This window comes from Coregonus clupeaformis, chromosome 9 (assembly GCF_020615455.1).
Source record: "Coregonus clupeaformis isolate EN_2021a chromosome 9, ASM2061545v1, whole genome shotgun sequence".
NCBI classification, from domain to species: Eukaryota; Metazoa; Chordata; class Actinopteri; order Salmoniformes; family Salmonidae; genus Coregonus; species Coregonus clupeaformis.
The window spans coordinates 44,240,087-44,262,290 of record NC_059200.1 but is presented as its reverse complement, the minus strand read 5'-3'; the positions used below and the strand labels follow the sequence as shown (position 1 = coordinate 44,262,290).

The 22,204-nt window shown below is 45.9% G+C and overlaps 1 protein-coding gene across 2 annotated transcripts in view; it reads left to right on the top strand.

The window, feature by feature from the left end:
• Window positions 1-15,749, top strand: part of LOC121573989 (dapper homolog 3-like) — a 32,103-nt gene extending 16,354 nt beyond the window's left edge. Inside the window, exons 2-4 of one of the 2 annotated variants that reach the window (XM_041886434.2) lie at window positions 1,787-1,916; window positions 6,928-7,056; window positions 13,110-15,749. In XM_041886434.2, the coding sequence (XP_041742368.2) occupies window positions 1,787-1,916; window positions 6,928-7,056; window positions 13,110-14,863 (2,013 nt within the window). In that variant the 3' untranslated portion in view covers window positions 14,864-15,749. The remainder of the gene's footprint in view (window positions 1-1,786; window positions 1,917-6,927; window positions 7,057-13,109) is intronic. The other variant, XM_041886435.2, reaches the window with a different exon arrangement.
• The last annotated feature ends 6,455 nt before the right edge of the window (window positions 15,750-22,204 follow it).

Here is a 22,204-nt window from a genome sequence, read left to right as displayed (position 1 = left end):
CTCTCTCCCCAACTCTTCCCCTCTTCCCCCATTTCTCCCTCCACCCTTTCCTCTTGCCCTTATTTCCAGTAAGTTCACCATGTTTTGCTGGACGGATCAGCATGTCTGTGTTTTCACCCCACAGCTCCCCTGCTTTTATATGGTACTTTTTACTGGGTGAGAAACACCTGATTCAAAGAGGGATGCCCAGTTCGTTCTCAGCTGCACTGTGGAAGCCTTCCCCCCTTCGTCAGATGTTTGGCGAGTTCATTTGGATTGTAGAATGTGTGTGTGTGTGTGCAAGTGTGGGTTTTCATTTGACGTGGACAATGTGTGCAGGTGTACGTTGTCAGTGTCAGCTTGTGTGTCCACACACACTCGACATCAGCATAATTCCCAGATTCCCCCTCTCTTTCTCCTCTGTATAAAATATGGAACATTATCTCTGCCATATTACCCAGCAGGATTTTCCGACTTCTCAGCTGGTGGAACCACGCCGATGTTATGAGCCAGCAGTGTGTGTGTGTGTGAGTATGTGTGATTCAGCAGTGATTAAAACCTCGCTCCCACTACCCTCTCTACGACAGTCGAAGAAAAAGTAACTTCCCAAAACGGAATTTCTATTTTTATCCCGCACCTGAAACAACAAGATGTGTATGAGCTATCTTTCAGAACAATCCTAATGGTTGAAAAGCTATATATTAACTAATTAGAAAAAGTCAAGTGTTAGAAATCAGCTGTTTACTGTTCACTGTGTATATGAAAGCTTTAGATCTTGTCTCAGATCATGGTTAACACGGTAAGCATTTGTGGTAATCACATGAGAAATCAGCTGACTCTGTACACAGATAGGGTTGCATTGTGTCCCTCATTTGCCCTCTCTCACTCTCTGTCCCCCTTTTATCTACCCCATCTCTCTCTCTTTCTCTATCTCTCTCGCTTCCCTGCTACAGGCATTTTGGTAAATGGACGCTCGATTGGTTGATTGATTGTGCAGTTGATTTATTTATTGAGTAAGGGATGCTCAAGGTTTGCCCCCTATAATGCTTCACTAAGAGATTTGAGTGTGGCTGTCTTGTATTTTCCTCCCCCCTCTCTCCCTCTTCCCCCTCTCTCTTTCTCTTTCTCCTTCTGTCTGTAATATATTTGGTTCTGCTGTTCCGCTCATGGGGCGAAGGCTGAGGCCTGTTGTTTTGACAGCTTTAACCTCCTCCAAAGCCGATGCTGTTCCCATCCTTCACCAACCATTTGTTTGAGAGATTTGGCAGAGGCTTTGTGTGTGTGTGTGTGTGTGTGTGTGTGTGTGTGTGTGTGTGTGTGTGTGTGTGTGTGTGTGCATGCGCAACCGTGTGTGTGTATCCTTGTATCTCAGTGTATATCTGCGTGTGGGGGGAATGGCATGTTACTATTCCACTGTTTTGTTAATAAATAAAAATATTGTCACATACACCGGATAGGTGCAGTGAAATATGTTGTTTTACAGGGTCAGCCATAGTATTACAATGCCCCTGGAGCAAATTAGGGTTAGGTGCCTTGCTCAAGGGCACATCGACAGATCTTTTCAGCTTGTCGACTCGGGTATTCAAACCAGCAAACTTTCAGTTACTGGCCCAACGCTCTAACCGCTAGGCTACCTGTCGCCCGTATAAGTGCGTGTTGTAATAGCTGTCTGCGAATGTAAAGGTTGTTTGTGATCTGTCATTGTCTCTGGCTTTGTCTATGACCCTGGGAGATGAGACCATGTGTGTGTGTAGAACATCCAAATACAGTCTGTAACCCTGATTCTATTTCTCTCTTTGTGTTCCAGAGCAGTCTACAGTGTACTCCATGGGGTCTGATGGCATCTCTGGAGCAGCAGGTTGGGAAGCTGAGGGTTGATACAGAGGATAACAGAGTGGAGCCCCCTACTGACGTGGTGGACAGTCGGCCCAGCTCAGGTAACATAACACTACACAAATTGGACCCTTGACTACGGTTGCAAAATTCCCGGGTTTTCCAGATATGTGTAACAGAGGTGGTTGCGTGATGAGTATCCTTACCCGAGACCAGAAGACTTGTGTTAGCTCCTACAGTGAGGGAAAAAAGTATTTGATCCCCTGCTGATTTTGTACGTTTGCCCACTGACAAAGAAATTATCAGTCTATCATTTTTATGGTAGGTTTATTTGAACAGTGAGAGACAGAATAACAACAAAAAAATCCAGAAAAACGCATGTCAAAAATGTTATAAATTGATTTTCATTTTAATGAGGGAAATAAGTATTTGACCCCCTCGCAATCAGAAAGATTTCTGGCTCCCAGGTGTCTTTTATACAGGTAACGAGCTGAGATTAGGAACACACTCTTAAAGGGAGCGCTCCTAATCTCAGTTTGTTACCTGTATAAAAGACACCTGTCCACAGAAGCAATCAATCAGATTCCAAACTCTCCACCATGGCCAAGACCAAAGAGCTCTCCAAGGATGTCAGGGACAAGATTGTAGACATACACAAGGCTGGAATGGGCTACAAGACCATCGCCAAGCAGCTTGGTGAGAAGGTGACAACAGTTGGTGCGATTATTCGCAAATGGAAGAAACACAAAACACTGTCAATCTCCCTCGGCCTGGGGCTCCATGCAAGATCTCACCTCGTGGAGTTGCAATGATCATGAGAACGGTGAGGAATCAGCCCAGAACTACACGGGAGGATCTTGTCAATGATCTCAAGGCAGCTGGGACCATAGTCACCAAGAAAACAATTGGTAACACACTACGCCGTGAAGGACTGAAATCCTGCAGCGCCCGCAAGGTCCCCCTGCTCAAGAAAGCACATATACAGGCCCGTCTGAAGTTTGCCAATGAACATCTGAATGATTCAGAGGAGAACTGGGTGAAAGTGTTGTGGTCAGATGAGACCAAAATCAAGTTCTTTGGCATCAAATCAACTCGCTGTGTTTGGAGGAGGAGGAATGCTGCCTATGACCCCAAGAACACCATCCACACCATCAAACATGGAGGTGGAAACATTATGCTTTGGGGGTGTTTTTCTGCTAAGGGGACAGGACAACTTCACCGCATCAAAGGGACGATGGACGGGGCCATGTACCGTCAAATCTTGGGTGAGAACCTCCTTCCCTCAGCCAGGGCATTGAAAATGGGTCGTGGATGGGTATTCCAGCATGACAATGACCCAAAACCCACGACCAAGGCAACAAAGGAGTGGCTCAAGAAGAGCACATTAAGGTCCTGGAGTGGCCTAGCCAGTCTCCAGACCTTAATCCCATAGAAAATCTGTGAAGGGAGCTGAAGGTTCGAGTTGCCAAACGTCAGGCTCAAAACCTTAATGACTTGGAGAAGATCTGCAAAGAGGAGTGGTACAAAATCCCTCCTGAGATGTGTGCAAACCTGGTGGCCAACTACAAGAAATGTCTGACCTCTGTGATTGCCAAAAAGGGTTTTGCCTCCAAGTACTAAGTCATGTTTTGCAGAGGGGTCAAATATTTATTTCCCTCATTGAAATGCAAATCAATTTTGAACTTTTTTGACATGGATTTTGTTGTTGTTATTCTGTCTCTCACTGTTCAAATAAACCTACCATTAAAATTATAGACTGATCATGTCTTTGTCAGTGGGCAAACGTACAAAATCAGCAGGGGATCAAATACTTTTTTCGCTCACTGTATAAGCTAATGCCTAGGCTTTAGCTCAGTGGGCTAACACCGTCTCGTGGTGGGCAGGACACCCAGCTTCCAACCCAGTCTGTTACATATGCATGGTAGTGAATAAATTAAGAAAATTGTATTTTATGAAGTCATCGTAATCAATGTACTATTCACACATAGCGGGGATAGGCCTAACCATTAGCCTGCTCTAGTTCCATGCCTCCATGCTCTAGTTCCATCAGAGCACGTCACCATCTGATGCTGAGAGGCAGAGAGAGATTACAAAGGCCCATCTAGTTTCTGTCCTCGGCTCAGAGGCTGACATCATTATATGAGGTGGTTTGGTAGCCTGGCAGCAACAAAAGCAGGTAGACACGTCTGCTCTATTTTAGAATGGTAACTTAAATTACCCCACAGTAGGCCTATTACTGCTTCATATAGCTATCTCACCCCTATCTCTCCCCTAACTCACCTCACTTTTACTGTATAGCACTGTATATTTCACAGTAGTCTTTTTGGAGAGAGGGCCAAAGTCATGTGTGATATAGAGCAGTGGCGGTTGGTGCCGTTTTAGATGAGGGAGGACGATCATTATTTTAATGAGCATGGCCTTATTTCTATTACAGCATATTGGATGACTGTCATTCATATTCCATTCACCCAGCTCAATGTAACATGGATAGGTTTAGGTTACTACATGATACTCACATGTTCCCTATACCCATCATGAGGTTACTACAACCTGCCTATGAATGAAAGTTTGCAACGTAGGTGCACGGGTTGAGAGAAATTTGAGTAATCAATGTGACAGACAGTGATTGACACATTCAATCCCGCCTTGCACACTCTTGCCTGCATCTTGCTGATCTAGGGTGTAATAATTCATCCAAAAGTTGCAAACAATAGTTTCTATTGGACAAATTCAGGTATGTTTATCCCCGTTTCGTTTTGTTTGCTTCCGTTTAAGAAAGTTTTTCAACAGAATCGGTGGTATGAATACATCCCTGATCAAACTTAAAAACAGTTCACTTTCATAGCGGCCACATACAAACATCATGATCACTTTGATCGTTGTAGTTATAATCCTTCTTGCATTTATGCACTCTCTTCCCCTACCGTTTCCCTTTTCCCTGGCCTGGACTTCAGTGCAAAACACATCAGCTGTCTGTGACCAGGCAAAAAAACCTTTCCAAGCCAAACCTTCATATCAAAACCGCTAACCGCTACACAAAACCTACATCGTTATCACCATTATAAGCTAACGTCATAGTCAGCATAGCTACTAGAACTAACGCGTTAGTAAACCCTCTACAATCATGCAGTACAGTCAGTTAGCAATTTTAGCAGTTACACTGGTGGGCCCCAGTGGCAATAAATTAATAAAACCAAAAGCTTACCCTGACTTGGAAGAGTTCCAGTATTGGATAGCCATAGCCAGCTGGCTAACATAGCATCCCTCTCTGTTTGAGCAGGGTGTTTGAGTAGGCTAAACTAGCTACCTGCATTCGATTGCTAAGTGAAAGTGGGAAAATAAATACAACAAAATATAGCTAGCTCTCTCTCTCTTGATTCGCCTTCATTTTTGAAGAAATTAATTTGTTCAAAACTGTTCAACTATTGTCTTTCTCTCTCTTTGAGTCAACTACTACCACATTTTACGCACTGCAGTGCTAGCTAGCTGTAGCTTTCAGTGCTAGATGAATTCTCTGATCCTTTGATTGGGTGGACAACATATCAGTTCATGCTGCAAGAGCTCTGATAGGTTGGAGGACATCCTCCGGAAGTTGTCATAATTACTGTGTAAGTCTATGGAAGGTGGTGAGAACCATGAGCCTCATATGGTTTTGTATTGAAGTCAATGTACCAAGAGGAGGACGGAAACTAGCTGTACTCCGGCTACACCATTGTGCTACACTACAGAGTGCTGTTGAGGCTACTGTAGACCTTCATGACAAAACAGTGTTTTAATCAATATTTTTATGAAATTCACTGAGTAGGGTGGTCCTCCCCTTCCTCCTCTGAGAAGCCTCCACTGATATTGAGGGATTTTCTAGGGCTGCTTTGCTTGTGTTATTTGTGAATTAAAGCAGGAAACAGTTCCAAAGCCCACATTAAATTGATAAATGCATTCAGTTTTCTGAGGGAGCGTTTTTGCTGAGAGTTGAAAATTACTTGGCTTGAAGAGCTGTGAGCCGTCCAACGAAAATGTACTTTCAGCTCCCCGAAGATGCCAGGAGTATTAAATCCATGGTTAATGTTGGGTCAATTACCTCAAAGTATGCACAGTCGGATGGCGATTTGGAGATTGAGGATGGCATGTTGAAAAATGCTTTGAGAAGCCTTTGAGAGTTTAAAAAAGGAAACCTTGAGAGGCATCAAATGCCTTGAGGAATGAGTAAATGACTAACATGCCATTCACTTTCAACATGGGAAAACAACATTGGGATACAAGGCCACAGTATATCTGCTAGCAGTCCTCTCTTCACAACTGAACGTTAATCAGCTGTAGTCACATACAGTAAATGCTGTGTACGTCTTTTGAGTGGGGTTACTCTTTTGAGCCAGACCTGACTACCAGCTCAACGCTTTCCTGTCGTTATTTTCGGGACCCACATTTTAATTTGAGGGCAACAATAAAATCACGTTTTACAGTGTTACACCCAAAATAATGAAACAAACAAGAATTATATCCTGCATTTTATTAAGTATTTTAATTATAGTTTGTGCATTTTTACACCACTTACAGATACTTTTTAAGATCTCACAGTAACACAACATTTTATGATCTTACAGTAACAGAAAAACAACAAAATGCACAGACCTAAAGTTACTCTTGGTTGCAGGTAGAGAAAGACAATAATAAAGAAAAAAGGAAAAGCTCACTAAAAAGATTACAATTCAATCTAGAGAGAGAGGCCAATATAAGGGGGACCCACCCGCCTACAGCTGACAAAGTTACAGAAGTGAACGGCAGTTTCTTTCTTTTCAAATCAGTTAGTGTTCCGGTTCATAAGAAAAGTAAGCAATACACTGTATGCATACCCAATGACTTTAGAAACAACCATCCACAGGAAATACAGACTGTTGCACTTGCATACCAGTACTCCCAAATCGTCATTTGGCTGAGACGTGAGTGGTATTGGTCCTGTGTGGCTCAGTTGGTAAGAGCATGGAGGTAGCAAAGTTAAGGTTGTGTTGGTTAATTACCTGCAGGGACCTCATACACATACGAAAAATGTATGCGTTCACTGTACTGTAAGTCACTTCAGATAAAAACATCTGCTAAATGGTATACATGGGTTTGCAGGATTCTATGAGCTGAATGAGGGCCTGTCTCCTATGGATCTCTCTGATTCCTCTGGGTTTGGAGAGCTCTCCCCCAACACTGCCCAAGCCATCCGCATGGTTTATGCCAACGACAGGCCCAAATCAGCCGGTAAGTGACTACACACACACACACATACACACACACACCAGTGGATGCTGCTGAAGGGAGGACGGCTCAGAATAATGGCTGAAACGGAGCAAATGGAATGACATCAAACATATGGAAAAATGACATCAAACATACTATTCCACTCCATCCATTACCACGAGCCCATCCTCCCCAATTAAGGTGCCACCAACCTCCTGTGACACACACATCATGCAAATACAGTACAGTCAATATAGCCTACGCACATACCTAAGCGAACCATTCAAGTGATTTTATTCGCTTTTTGTATTCAATTTCAGTAACGCCATGGTTGCTCAGCAAAGGCATTTACCCAGATATAGAGCAATATCCATTTAAACTCTTGGGTATCTGTTTGATCAGGTCAGACTACATGCTTACTAAATGTATATTAGTCCACATAGACAGTGCAAGATGGCAACAATGATGCCAAGCTGGCACTAAGTCCCCCACAGAGCAGCGGCCAGCAGAAGCACATTAGAGCGAGATGCCATCAGACTCAATCAGTGCTCCCAAATAGCCCAGACTATAACGAGTTCTAGACGTGCGGCAAAACAAACACAAACCCATTTCTTTCCAATTGCATTAAAGCGAAGGACCTTATACGAATGGATTCTCTTCTACTTGAGTTCCCTTCTGTAATTGGCTTCTAGTTATTAGATTAGGAAGATGTGCTCTTAAAGATACAAATGTTTAATTTGTATAGTATAGTATTGTATTGTACTTTTATTTTCTGGACAATACAAAGTTTGTCAGATGTTTTGTCAAGAAACCAGGCATGGGATGTGGACATACCTGTATCTTGGCATGAGACTACTTTTGAGGTCTGAAAACATTGAACAAACTTAGGTTTTGGAGTGCAATGTCCATTTAAATTTCATTTACATTTACGTCATTTAGCAGACGCTCTTATCCAGAGCGACTTACAAATTGGTCCATTCACCTTATAGCCAGTGGGATAACCACTTTACAATATGTTTTTTTTTTTTGGGGGGGTGGTAGAAGGATTACTTTATCCTATCCCAGGTATTCCTTAAAGAGGTGGGGTTTCAAGTGTCTCCGGAAGGTGGTGAGTGACTCCGCTGTCCTGGCGTCGTGAGGGAGCTTGTTCCACCATTGGGGTGCCAGAGCAGCGAACAGTTTTGACTGGGCTGAGCGGGAACTGTGCTTCCGCAGAGGTAGGGGGGCCAGCAGGCCAGAGGTGGATGAACGCAATGGCCTTGTTTTGGTGTAGGGACTGATCAGAGCCTGAAGGTACGGAGGTGCCGTTCCCCTCACAGCTCCGTAGGCTAGTCTTGTAGCAGATGCGAGCTTCAACTGGAAGCCAGTGGAGTGTGTGGAGGAGCGGGGTGACGTGAGAGAACTTGGGAAGGTTGAACACCAGACGGGCTGCGGCATTCTGGATGAGTTGTAGGGGTTTAATGGCACAGGCAGGGAGCCCAGCCAACAGCGAGTTGCAGTAATCCAGACGGGAGATGACAAGTGCCTGGATTAGGACCTGTGCCGCTTCCTGTGTAAGGCAGGGTCGTACTCTCCGAATGTTGTAGAGCATGAACCTACAGGATCGGGTCACCGCCTTGATGTTAGCGGAGAACGACAGGGTGTTGTCCAGGGTCACGCCAAGGCTCTTTGCAATCTGGGCGGAGGACACAACGGAGTTGTCAAACGTGATGGCGAGATCATGGAACGGGCAGTCTTTCCCCGGGAGGAAGAGCAGCTCCGTCTTACCGAGGTTCAGCTTGAGGTGGTGATCCGTCATCCACACTGATATGTCTGCCAGACATGCAGAGATGCGATTCGCCACCTGGTTATCAGAAGGGGGAAAGGAGAAGATTAGTTGTGTGTCGTCTGCATAGCATTGATAGGAGAGGCCATGTGAGGATATGACAGAGCCAAGTGACTTGGTGTATAGCGAGAATAGGAGAGGGCCTAGAACTGAGCCCTGGGGGACACCAGTGGTGAGAGCACGTGGTGCGGAGACAGATTCTCGCCACGCCACTTGGTAGGAGCGACCTGTCAGGTAGGACGCAATCCATGAGTGAGCCGCGCCGCAGTTGCCCAACTCGGAGAGGGTGGAGAGGAGGATCTGATGGTTCACAGTATCAAAGGCAGCAGACAGGGCTAGAAGGACAAGAGCAGAGGAGAGAGAGTTAGCTTTAGCAGTGAGGAGAGCCTCCGTGACACAGAGAAGAGCAGTCTCAGTTGAATGACCAGTCTTGAAACCTGACTGGTTTGGATCAAGAAGGTCATTCTGAGAGAGATAGCAAGAGAGTTGGCTAAAGACGGCACGCTCAAGAGTTTTGGAGAGAAAAGAAAGAAGGGATACTGGTCTGTAGTTGTTGACATCGGAGGGATCGAGTGTAGGTTTTTTGAGAAGGGGTGCGACTCTCGCTCTCTTGAAGACGGAAGGGACATAGCCAGCGGTCAAGGATGAGTTGATGAGCGAGGTGAGGTAAGGGAGAAGGTCTCCGGAAATGGTCTGGAGAAGAGAGGATGGGATAGGGTCAAGCGGGCAGGTTGTTGGGCGGCCGGCCGTCACAAGTCGCAAGATTTCATCTGGAGAGAGAGGGGAGAAAGAAGTCAAAGCATAGGGTAGGGCAGTGTGAGCAGGACCAGCAGTGTCATTTGACTTAACAAACGAGGATCGGATGTCGTCAACCTTCTTTTCAAAATGGTTGACGAAGTCATCCACAGAGAGGGAGGGGGGAGAAGGATTCAGCAGGGAGGAGAAGGTGGCAAAGAGCTTTCTAGGGTTAGAGGCAGATGCTTGGAATTTAGAGTGGTAGAAATTGGCTTTAGTAGCAGAAACGGAGGAAGAAAATGTAGAGAGGAGGGAGTGAAAAGATGCCAGGTCCGCAGGGAGTCTAGTTTTCCTCCATTTCCGCTCGGTTGCCCGGACAGTGTCTGCATCCCACATGGCACCCTATTTCCAATATAGTGCATTAAATAGGGAATAGGGTACTATTTTGGACACAGACAGTGAGTTGTATAAGGGACTTGTAAAAAAGGGGACTTCTTGTGCCCAGTGACAGATAAATGAGGGGACTGGGTGTGCTGGTGGAGGGGTGAAAGGAGAGACTGGTTGTTCTGGTTTTGATGTGTAATTGCATCAGTGGACTGTCCTGTCGTGATTATGCAGGGGCCTTGATTATAGTCATGGGATTTAGACAAGGCTGCCCTGTGCATACTCAGTTGGAGAGAGAAAACAGAAAGAGAGAAAGACCCACTGTACCATGTTAGAGACACACACACACACACACACACACTAACCCTTACACAAGGCCAGACATAAAGCAGGATACAGGAGACAGTGATATGTTAAAGTAAAGCTTAGCTGGTCTGGCCTTGGCTGTGGCTAGCTGAAGTTACTTAAAGGAATGCTTCCCAGTGGGATACAGACAGACTAGCTTAGGAAAGACAGAGGTTGTGTCCGAAATGGTACTGTATTTCCTTTAAAGTGCACTACTTTTGGGGCACAGACATACTTTAGTTTGACATACAGTTGAGTAGAGCCCCGGTGGCCTGCCTCAGCTGTTTATTCTATGTGTGTGTAAGGATTCAACAGAACACTGTGTCTGCGCCCCTATGGGCTCTGGTGAAAAGTAGTGCACTCATTAAGTGATAATGCCCTAGAAGCCGTGGTTTGGAGGATATATTGGCACAGGTGTTGTTAGGCCTGGGATGAAGTCGAGTGCCGGCAAACCGTGCCAATATATCCTCCAATCCACGGCTTCGAGGGCATTATCACTTTTATACAACGGTATACCAACATATTCAAATAATGATTGACATATTTTCATTAAAAACATTATTTTTATGAATTTATTCATACTATTTTCTTCCTTCCATGAAATATAGTCACCAACACAATCTAGGGTTGCTACCCAAGCCGGCTGGTCATTTGTTCGATTGGCATCTTTGCCAGCCAAGCCGACTGGTCATTAGTTCTATGCGTTCTATGCCAAGCTAGCATGGGCCATAACTATCTAAGCTAAATGGCTATACCAGACAAAAAAAAGAGAAAACATAACTTTTATTTGAACTGATTTTAATCAATGAAACAATACCTTCACTTTGTTATCCCCCGCAGCTGAGCTAGCTAGTTGTTGTATGTTACTATGACAACCAGACCAACTTGCTGTTTGTCTCGTCCGGACACTTCCTATGATGGGATGGAGATCGCAATTTGAAATTTAAACAATGTTGCAAAGGTCAGAGAGGCAGACAGTGAGGTTTATACACATTTCCGCTGTTGAAAACCAAATGCTAGGCTAAAAGAAAGGGGATATAACGTTTAGATGCTTTTTTACAGTGGAGATCACGTTTTTGAATTGCTTGGCTGGGCTGGGACAGCTCTCTATGGGAAGGTGGTGCTAGCATTTCAAAAGTGAAACAATGTTCCGGATGTCGGAGAGGCAGACAGCAAGGTTTATACACATCTATATAGGTTAGAAGCAAGGGGAAATAATGTCTAGATGCTTTTTTTACAGTGGAGGTCAAAGTTGCCTGGATGGGCTGATGGGACAGTAGATTCCGCAGTGAGATGGAACAGTAAATAGGCATTTACCGTCATAGCCGGTGGTAGTCGTGAAATAGACGCCGTCTGGAACGCGGTTTTAACCAATCAGCATCCAGGATTAGACCCACCGTTGAATAAATAAGGATTACAAGTAAAGAGTTCAATCAAACTCGACCAAAACAATGGAAATGTGTGGGGGAAAGTTCCCGAATCTCCTCATTGCCCCCCACCAAAATTAACCTACATTAAGGCTATTGTTTATATGTGTATTTCACCAATCAACTGCATTACAGTTAAAAAACAACTTTGACTACCACCACCAATTTCTGTATGCTAGCTATGCTACCAGCTTATATGAACAGGAGTTAGCATAGCAGTCACTTCTTCTAAACCTGAAAAGGGACAACTTCTAAATGTTAGGCAGCGAAAACAGCCAAATATATCCAAATCGGACTTTAGCAACCACATTGTGGACCTGTTACAATACATCAATCATGACTGATTTGATGAATATCCAGATTTGTTGAATGTGCGCTAATCCGGCGTCCTTCTTCTATCCCCCACCATCTGTGTTCCATTGACCTCTTTACTGCATTTATAGGGTACCTTTTGGAACACAGCCTGTGTTGTGTCTGTAACCGTTGGCCACAATAAACAGTGTCCGGTGTTTCTGCAGCTGTGTGTATTGTACTCACAGCTAGTGCTACATCCGTGGTCCCTGGTGTATGTTTGCTCATTCACATTAGTGGGTTTGTTTACCAACTTCCCATGACATACCCCGTTTTCAAGAAAAAAGGGTTCCAAAAAGGTTATTCGGCTGTCCCCATAGGAGAACCCTTTTTGGTTCCAAGTAGAACCATTTTTGGTTCTAGGTAGATTGCGATCGACCGGTTGGTGACGACTGTCCTATGGGGACCCTTTTAGATTCTAGATAGCACCTTTTTTCCCTAAGAGTTTAAATTGAATTGAATTGAATAAACTTTATTAATCCCACGTGGGGAAATTGGATTTGTCACCAGCAAGACACATACAGCAACAACATACACATGCATACAGTACATTGGATACACATAGGCAGCGCACTGATGGCTGGTGAAACAAGCACAAACCATTACTTCCTTAGAGTCATTGTATTAGTCCAATGGGTTAGGCAGCACCCGTGTTTTGCAAATGGTGACAAATTGAGTCAAAGGGATAAGGGTTGTGGTTAGAAACATTTGTTTACCTGCAGGGTTACAATAACATTTTAGAGCGTTTAGGTGGGTCAGGACACAATGTCGGTGAAAACCACAGACAAAGCAGATTTTTTTTTTTTACAGATGCTCTCGCTCCTCTCCATAGTCCGCCAACAACTATTGATTTGTGCGTTTTTGACAGAGATGACAAAATCCTGCTTTAGACGCAGCCTTAGCCTATGTGTGTGGGGTCTCTCTATTGCTGTGTCACTATAAAAAAATATTGGGTTGTCCTTTGTTTTGTGTCTGATTATAACCATGTTACTGGTTCTGTTTTCCAGGGGAATTCTTTGTGGCCAATCGGGATGGACAGCTAGAATCCGTGTCCCGCCCCACAGTCCCCCGCTCCTTCTCGGTCCCCTACCCCTCCCTGGAGGGCATCGCCGAAGGGGCTTGCGAAGGGGAGGGGGAAGGGGAGGCCTGGCCCTGGGACACCAGCGAGGGGCCAGGAGGAGAGCTGGAGCTGGGGGGAGATACGGTGGAGGGGGAGCCCACGGAGGAGGACTACCGCCAGGCCCAGCGTGTGGAGACCTACATCCTGGGTTTGATCCAGCGCCGCACCCTGCCCCTCCGGCCCTGCAAACCCCGCACCAGCCTGGGTCTGCACGAGGCCCGCACAGCCATCACCGTGGCCCGCCAGAGCAGCCTCTGCCGCAAGGAGACCGAGCCTCTGCCAGCCACTGACTCCATCCCTGACCATCACCCCCACCCCAACCATCACCACGCCGCTTCTGTGGTTTCCCCCAGCAGTTACGAGGGTCCCCCTCCATCCTGGGCCTGCCGCAGCCTGGACCAGGAGCCTTACGCAGTCATGGCCCTGCTCCCTGAGGACTCCCCTCACCACCAGCACCCCCACCCTCACTACCCCCAACCCAGGCCCAGGCAGCACCCCCTGGCCAACACCTGCTCTGCCTCCCTGGATTACCCCTGCGGTGGAGCTCCATCCCAGGACCCTAGCAGAAGTGAGCCCGACTCACCCCAGCACTTCCACAACGGCTACCCGGTCCCGCCCCTGCCACACTCGCCTCCCCCGCCCGATGACCAGTTGGTCAATGCCCAGTACATCCCTGCCCAACCCTTCCGGGCCCCCACCGCCAGGGCCTCCGCACACTCCCACTCCCACAGGGGGCCCAAACCCAGCCGGGGCACCTATTATCCAGAGAGAGGCTCCCAACAACAGCCGGCCCCACAGCAGTTGCAGCAGGCCAAGTCTAGAGCCGCCGCCAAGAAGTGTCGCTTCAGCGAGGAGAGGGAAAGGGAGAGGGAAAGGGAGAGGGAAAGGGAGAGGGAGAGAGAGAAGGAGAGAGAGAAGGAGACGGCCAGGGAGAGAGAGAGGGAGAGGGAGAGAGAGAGGGAGCGGCCGGGAGGCTCCAAGAAGCCAGGAAGACGGGCCTGCAGGTCCCAGTCGGAGAACAGCCTCAATGGGCAGAGGGGGGTCCCTGAACACAAGTACAACACAGTGGAGAGAGACGGGTCAGGGTCAGGGAGCGGCCGCGGGAGCCAGTCCAAGGGGAAGAGGCCCCAGCCGGGCAGCGCAGGCTACCGCCGCTGGCGCTCCACCCTGGATCTCAGCCAGGACGAAGCCGAGCAGCCTCCACAGCCACCCCCTCCGCCCCCGGCCGACCGTGGCCCAAGGCGCATCCGCAAACCCCGGCCCCCGCCTTACGCCTATGTCAACCCCCACCCCCATCATCATCCCCACCACCCCCATCTGGAGTACCTGGACAGGGATCGCGTGCCCCTGTGTCGGCCCGAGGAGGGCTACACGCACCCGGGGCAGGGTGAGTCTGAGTCGAGCCTGAGTGAAGCCGACACGCCAGCTTCCAGCTCACTGTCCAGCGACTCAGACGAGAGCGGGGGTCTGGTGTGGCCCCAACAGCTGCCCCCTCAGCTCTCCTCCCCCCCGTTACCCCCCGCCCCGGCCGGGGTCCCCCTACAGCCCAAAGCCTTCGTCAAGATCAAGGCCTCGCACGCGCTCAAAAAGAAGATCCTGCGCTTCCGCACAGGCTCCCTCAAAATCATGACCACCGTTTAGAGCGCTACCCTGCACCAGTGTGGAGAATCAGCAGTGGGGATTATATACATGGTTTCCTCGCTATACATGGTTTCCTTTGAGGAGAAGCACTGTCTGTTTTGGAGAGCAGCGGATACATAAGACAGCAAACTTAACTCAGTGTACTGCCTAACTGTACATACATACAAAGATACTTTAGCTTTCAGTGCAGCCTTCACAGGCCTCAGATCTGCCATCAACTCTCCAGAACACAGAGCTGAGCCTGAGCTCTAAACTCTAATACCTGATCAGTGCAGCATTCTGCTGTTGCCTGAGCCCAGCCAGTTGAGGTCTGAGACTAGATAATATGCTTTATGGCATGAGTTGGTGCTAGTGGTAATTTTGGGTGGCTGAAATAGACACAAAACTGGGACCCAGAGATTAAGCACCCACCATCCCCCTTCTATTAAGACCTTGCACCCCTTCCAAAAAAGGCCTTACCCCCCATATCATTCCCCTTTCCCTCCCGACTAACAGAGAGTACTGTGAGCATGATGTGAGCCCTGTGATGTGACCTGTGACTCAGCATCAATATGTCTGTAGCCTAGGTTGCATTCCAGGCTGACTACAAGGCAGACATTGCATTTCATCAACCAATGGATACATGTTATGTCATCAACTGCATAACGCAGTCAGGCATCAGATTGCTAAATCATATCATGTGGTTAGCTGATATGTTATACACCTATCCAGGTGTTGTGAGATCCGGCACGTGTCTGTAATGTAGCCTGGATAGCGGCCGTCCTCTACACATGCTCACTTGTGTGGTGTGGTGGACACACTCCTGTATTTATGAATGTAGTCTAAATAAAATGAGCTGGGACCATGGAACCTTTAGGGACCACAGCGGTCTTGTCTCTCGACCATCCGCAGTCAATGTGTGTTTTATTACATTTAAATTTAACCAACTGGGCAAAAACTGGTTGAATCAATGTTGTTTTCATGTCATTTCAACCCAAAAAATCTATGCGATGACGTTGAATCAACATGGAAAACTGATTGGATTTGCAAAAAGTAATCAACTTAAGGGCATTTCGGGTTTTTTTCACCCAACTTTTAACCTAAATCCAATGACATGGTGAAATGTTTTGTTGAATTCACGTTAGTTGAAAACTCTACCAAATGTTAATCAAAACTAGACGTTGAACTGACGTCAGAAACGTTTATTCTACTGTAAAAATGGACTACAAAGTGTAAATAGGATAATTTTGTTCCTGAGTATGTTTTGTACCTGAGTATGTCACAACGTAAATGAAGGTTGGGTTTATTTAAATCTTGCCCACATGCCAACAGCTGGCAGCACACAAGTAATCATCAATTCGGAGTAAAGCTGTATGCAACCAGATTGTAATGCCCGTGGTAAATGTGGTTTGACTTTGGATATCCCTATGGGGCTAGTTAGGGACCATTAGTAAATTACACAATGTATATGGGACAATATGTAAAAATTCCAATAGCTCCAAATTTCAATGACTTAAAAATCTCAAACCTACTATAAATTGTAGAAATGTATATACACATATTGAAAGCATTTAATGAGAAAACGAATAGGTGTACAACATGAACATATTGTCTCATTTACATTGTGTAATTTATTGATGGTCCCTAACTAGCCCCGGAGACAGGCTATCCAAAGTCAAACCAATTTTGCCACGCCTGAAGCTAATTGGCGATATAATTTGGTTAACTCTTCCGACCTGCGAACACACACACGAGACACCCACATCAAACAACACCCCTAAACCAACTCACGTTTTGAGTTCAATCATTGCCGCTAGCATTTCTTGATTAACCAAATCTAAAAAGAGGCCAAATCAGGAACTGCAGTCGCCCTTTAAGATACTCTAAAGAGGCACGGTTTTAGATGTTTCGGAAGATGGGCAGAGACACCACTGTTCTGACATTAAGGGGAAGCATGTTTCACCATGATGTTGACCAATGTTGAATGCTACTATCTGTGGGGTTATTCATAGCTTTGTGCCAGCACAGAGAAGAGATTTTATTGGGCGAAGAGAAAGCGTGAAAGAGAGACAGTGTGGGTGTGTTTGTCTCTCTAGCTCGTTAAAGCTGTGGTGCATAATTAGTGTTGTTTGTGTTCCATCCTGATTTGCCCCAAGGTCTACCACACAAAAGACATGGGCTTTGTCTGAAAACGTTACTAGCCGTCAAAACTTTGCTTCCTCTCCTTGTTTACTCAACTCCTCACCTCCCTCTCAAAGCTAGTTGAAGGAGGAGATGAAGAGGGAGGAGATTAATCGTGTAAACAAGGATGTATGGGCTCTTTCTAAAAATACTTTCTTCAATTTCTTCGTTCCTCGCCTCCTTCTCAAAATGTATTGGAGGAAAAGATCTGAGGTGAGGAACCTTGGACCTTCTCTTCCAATGCACTTTGAGAGGGAAGTGAGGAGAGCAGATGCAAGGAATCAAAATACTTTTGAGGAAGAGCCAAGCTGACTGATTTGAGGGGAGGAAAGAGAACCAAGATGGACATCCATTTCAGAGGAAGGATAAAGCTATGACGGGATGAAAGACAACCTTGCCATAATGGCTACGGATAACATTATGAATGTTAATAGAGATACATGATACACATTTAACTTCTGACAATTGAAACCACATGTGGCATATCTGACATTGTAGCCAGTCCAGTTTCTCTATCTTATTGAGATAAAACAAAAACTACAGGTGCTGAGTCTCAAATGGCACCGTATTCCTTACATAGTGTTCTATATTTTACCAGAGCCCTATGGACTCTTGTCAAAGGTAGTGCATAAGGTCAATCTCGTCAATAGGTTGCCATTTGGAAAGGAAACAGTATCTTCTGTGCTGGGTGGTACCAATGGAGCCAACCACACTAATAACCTTTCACTGACGTAGGTGGAAGAACACACACAGTTAGGGAACACACACATAAAAACACACACTTATAGCAATAAAAAGGGGATGATGTAAGTGTTAAATGAAAGAAAAGGGGAGGTGGAGGGTATAAAGGAGGTAAGAGAATGGGCAAAGGGAGCGACAGAGGGAGAAAGGAGGGAAAGCGCGGTAGATGGAGTTGGAAAGGCGGAGGGAGAGCAGCAGAGAGAGGAAGAGCTGGTTTCTGGGTAGAGATGGTATCTTATTTTTGTTGTTGTCATGCAGGTCTCGTCTGCTGTGTCACCGACGTGGCTGCAGGCTGCAAGGCACTGGACCGGAATTAACTTAATCAGTTTCTCCCCCCGGAGAACTAACAAGATAATTTGCCCCATATGTAGTGGAGCAACTTCCTACACACACTGGCATACACACACATGCACTGGCATACACGTTACACTCACTAACATGCACTGCCATAGGCACACACAGGTATGCACATGTTACACTCACTAACATGCACTGCCATAGGCACACACAGGCATGCACACACACACACACACACACACACAACATCTACAGTGGGAAAGAAAGACACAAAAGCGTCATCAGGTAAAATGTTGAGAACTCCTCCCACAAAACCTTCTGACACACACCCATTCTTACACACACAGTTACACACATACAAAGGCCCTTGCCCTATGACCTTTCTTTCCTGTGCCACATTCTGGTGTGCACACACACACACATACACACCAGTGGTGGTCAGTGCCGTTTAAGATGAAGGAGGACAATTTTATTTTTCATGAGCATGGCCTTATTTCTATTACAGCATCTTCGATGACTGTCATTCATATTCCATTCACCCAGTTCAATGTAACAGCGATAGGTTTAGGCTACTACATGATACTGAAATGTTCCCTATACCCAACATGAGGTTGCTACAACCTAACCTATGAATGAAAGTTTACAACGTAGGTGCACACAGGTCGAAATAGAAATCTGAGGTGAAAGACTGACACATTCAATACTGCCTTGCACACTCTTGCCTGCATCTAGCTGATCTAGGGTGTAATCATTAGTCCAACAGTTGCAAACGAGAGTGTCTATTGGACAAATTCAGGTACGTTTATCCCCGTTTCATTCCGTTTGCTTCGCCGTTTAAGAAAAAAAAATTCAACAGAATCGCCGGAATGAATACAAAAATGATCACGCGTAAACACGTTGTATTCCTTCTCGCATCTATGCGCTCTCCTCCTCTCACGTTTTCCCTTCGCTTGTGGACTTCAATGCACAACACATCAGCTTTATGTGACCAGGCGAAAAACCTTTCCAAGCCATCCCATATCATAACCACTACTCATAGCCTACATCGTTGTCACCATATTAGCTAAAGTAACGTCATAGTCAACATACACCTTTGGGATGAATTGGAATGGCGACTGCGAGCCAGGCCTAATCACCCAACATCAGTGCCCGACCTCACTAATGCTCTTGTGGCTGAATGGAAGCAAGTCCCCACAGCAATGGTCCAACATCTAGTGGATAGCCTTCCCAGAAGAGTGGAGGCTGTTATAGCAGCAAACTCCATATTAATGCCCATGATTTTGGAATGTGATGTTCGACGAGCAGTGTCCACATACTTTTGGTCATGTAGTGTAGCTAATAGAACTAACACGTTAGTAAACCCGCTACAATCATGCAGTAACGTTATAGTGTACAGTCGGTAAGCAGTTTAGCACTTACACCAGCGGGCCCCGGTGGCAATAAATTAGTAAAACCAAAAGCTTACCTTGACATGGAAGAGTTCCAGTGTTGTGTTGGATAGTCATAGCCAGCTAGCTAACATAGCATCCCTCTGTTTCAGCAGGGTGTTTGAGTAGGCTAAATTAGCTAGCTGCATTTGCTAGCTAAGTAGGTGGAACTGAAAGTGAGAAGAAAGAAACAGACGAAATCTCTCTCTCTATCTCTCTTGCTTCTCCCTCATTTAGGAAGAAATTAATTTAGTATAAACTGTTCAACTATTGTCTTTCCCTCTCTTTGAGTCAATTACTCAAAATTTTATGCACTGCAGTGCTAGCTAGCTGTAGCTTATGCTTTCAGTACTAGATTCATTCTCTGATCCTTTGACAACATGTCAATTCATGCTGCAAAGCTCTGATAGCTTCAAGTTCCTTGGCGTAAAAATCACAGACAAACTGAAATGGTCCACCCACACAGCCTCAGGAGGCTGAAGAAATTCGGCTTGGCACCTAAAACCCTCACAAACTTTTACAGATGCACAATTGAGAGCATCCTGTCAGGCTGTATCACTGCCTGGTTTGGCAACTGCACCACCCGCAACCGCAGGGCTCTCCAGAGGGTGGTGTGGTCTGCCGAACGCATTACCGGGGGCAAACTACTCGCCCTCCAAGACACATACAGCACCCGATGTCACAGGAAGGCCAAAAAGATCATCAAGGACATCAACCACTCGAGCCACTGCTTGTTCACCCCGTTATCATCCAGAAGGCGAGGTCAGAACAGGTGTATCAAAGTTGGGACCGAGAGAATGAAAAACAGCTTCTATCTCAAGGCCATCAGACTGTTAAATAGCCATCATTCGCACATTAGAGGCTGCTGCTGCCTATTGAAATCACTGGCCACTTTAAGAAATGGAACACTAGTCACTTTAATAATGTTTACATATCTTGCACTACTCATCTCATATGTATATACTGTATTCTATTTTATAATATTCTACTGTATCTTAGTCCATGCCGCTCTGTCATTGCTTGTCCATATATGTACATATTCTTAAATTCCATTCCTTACTAGTTTTGTGTGTATTGGGTATATGTTGTGTAATTGTTAGATATTACTTGTTAGATATTACTGCACTGTCGGAGCTAGAAGCACAAGCATTTCGCTTCATCCGCTATAACATCTGATAAACACATATATGTGACAAATACGATTTGATTTGATTTGATTTAGGTTGGAGGACATCCTCCGGATGTTGTCATAATTGTTGTGTAAGTCTATGGAAGGGGGTGAGAACCATGAGCCTCCTAGGTTTTGTTTTGAAGTCAATGTACCCAGAGGAGGGTAGAAGCTAGCTGTCCTCCGGCTACACCATGGTGTTACCCTACAGAGTGCTGTTGAGGCTACTGTAGACCTTCATTGCAAAACAGTGTATTTTAATCAATTATTTGGTGACGTGAATATATTTAGTATAGTTTTATCTAAAAAGGATAACTTGTATGACATTTACTGAGGAGGATGGTCCTCCCCTTCCTCCTCTGAGGTGCCTCCACTAAATTATACACACCCACTCACATGCACAAACACACACACACACATAGACTAACACACACATGCTCTGACACACTCATGTCCCCTCACATGCAGAAAGTCACATACACACACGCACACACACACACACACACACACACACACACACATACACACGCACGTCTTGGTGCAGCTGTAGAACAGAGCACTATTGAGTGAATAAACAGCAGGGAGTGTGTGAGGCTGGGGGAAGAGAAGAGGACAAGGGGATTTCTGGGATATGGTTGGGTTCTGACATTATGACACTGTTGTAGTTGTGTTGATCCTCTCTGTCCTGCTGCAGGACGAAAATAGTAGGAGAAAAGAGAGGGAAGGAGAGGAATGAAAGACTGAAGAAAAGACGATGGGCAATTGAGAGAAACTAGCTGAAACTACTGAGCCCCTAAGCAGTCCTGCTGGAAACAAAGAGGAGGAGAGATGGAGAGAGAGAGAGAGAGAGATGGAGAGAGAGGGAACTCAGGCAAAAGAAAGAAGCCTCTGTCGCTTGTTCTCCCTCTATATAGACTCTCTCTCTTCACTCATTCACTTGTTCGCTCTCAGGCATTCCCCCACCCACCACTCCCTCTCTTTCTCACCCTCCCTCTCCCTCTCTCCATCCCTTCATCTGGATATCGTTAGAGAAGCATGCTCCCTTCAGGGCCACGAACCTGGGGTATTTCCTGAGAGCAAGCAGGGAGAGACAGGAGAGGAGGGGGGCAGTCAGCCAGCACAAACCAAAACCCAGAACGAGAAACAGAGGGTGGGAGGGAGAGAGGGGAAAAAAGAAAGGAGAGTCAAACTCAACTGAATGGAGGCCCAGCCGATGCTGCATCTGGCTTTGATTTGCGAGGGAGAGAAAGAGGCAGAGAGAGAGAGAGGAAAGGGGCGGAAAGAAGGGGTGATGTGAAGAGTGAAGGAGGAGAGGCGAGAGGGAGGAAAAGGGCTTTATTTCTGGCACTTGTTTGGTTCCAGAATGATTTACCTATTTTCTCCTCTTTCTCTCTCGTTTTATTATTGCTTTCTTTATCTCCTCGCGCTCTGACTTTAATGAGTTGGTCTAGTTCTCAGGAGACAAAGCAGCAGTCTGAGCAGCCTTTTGCTCATTTTCTAATTTTCACTCCGTCTGTGTGCTTCCTCTGTCTCTCCTATCTCTGCTCT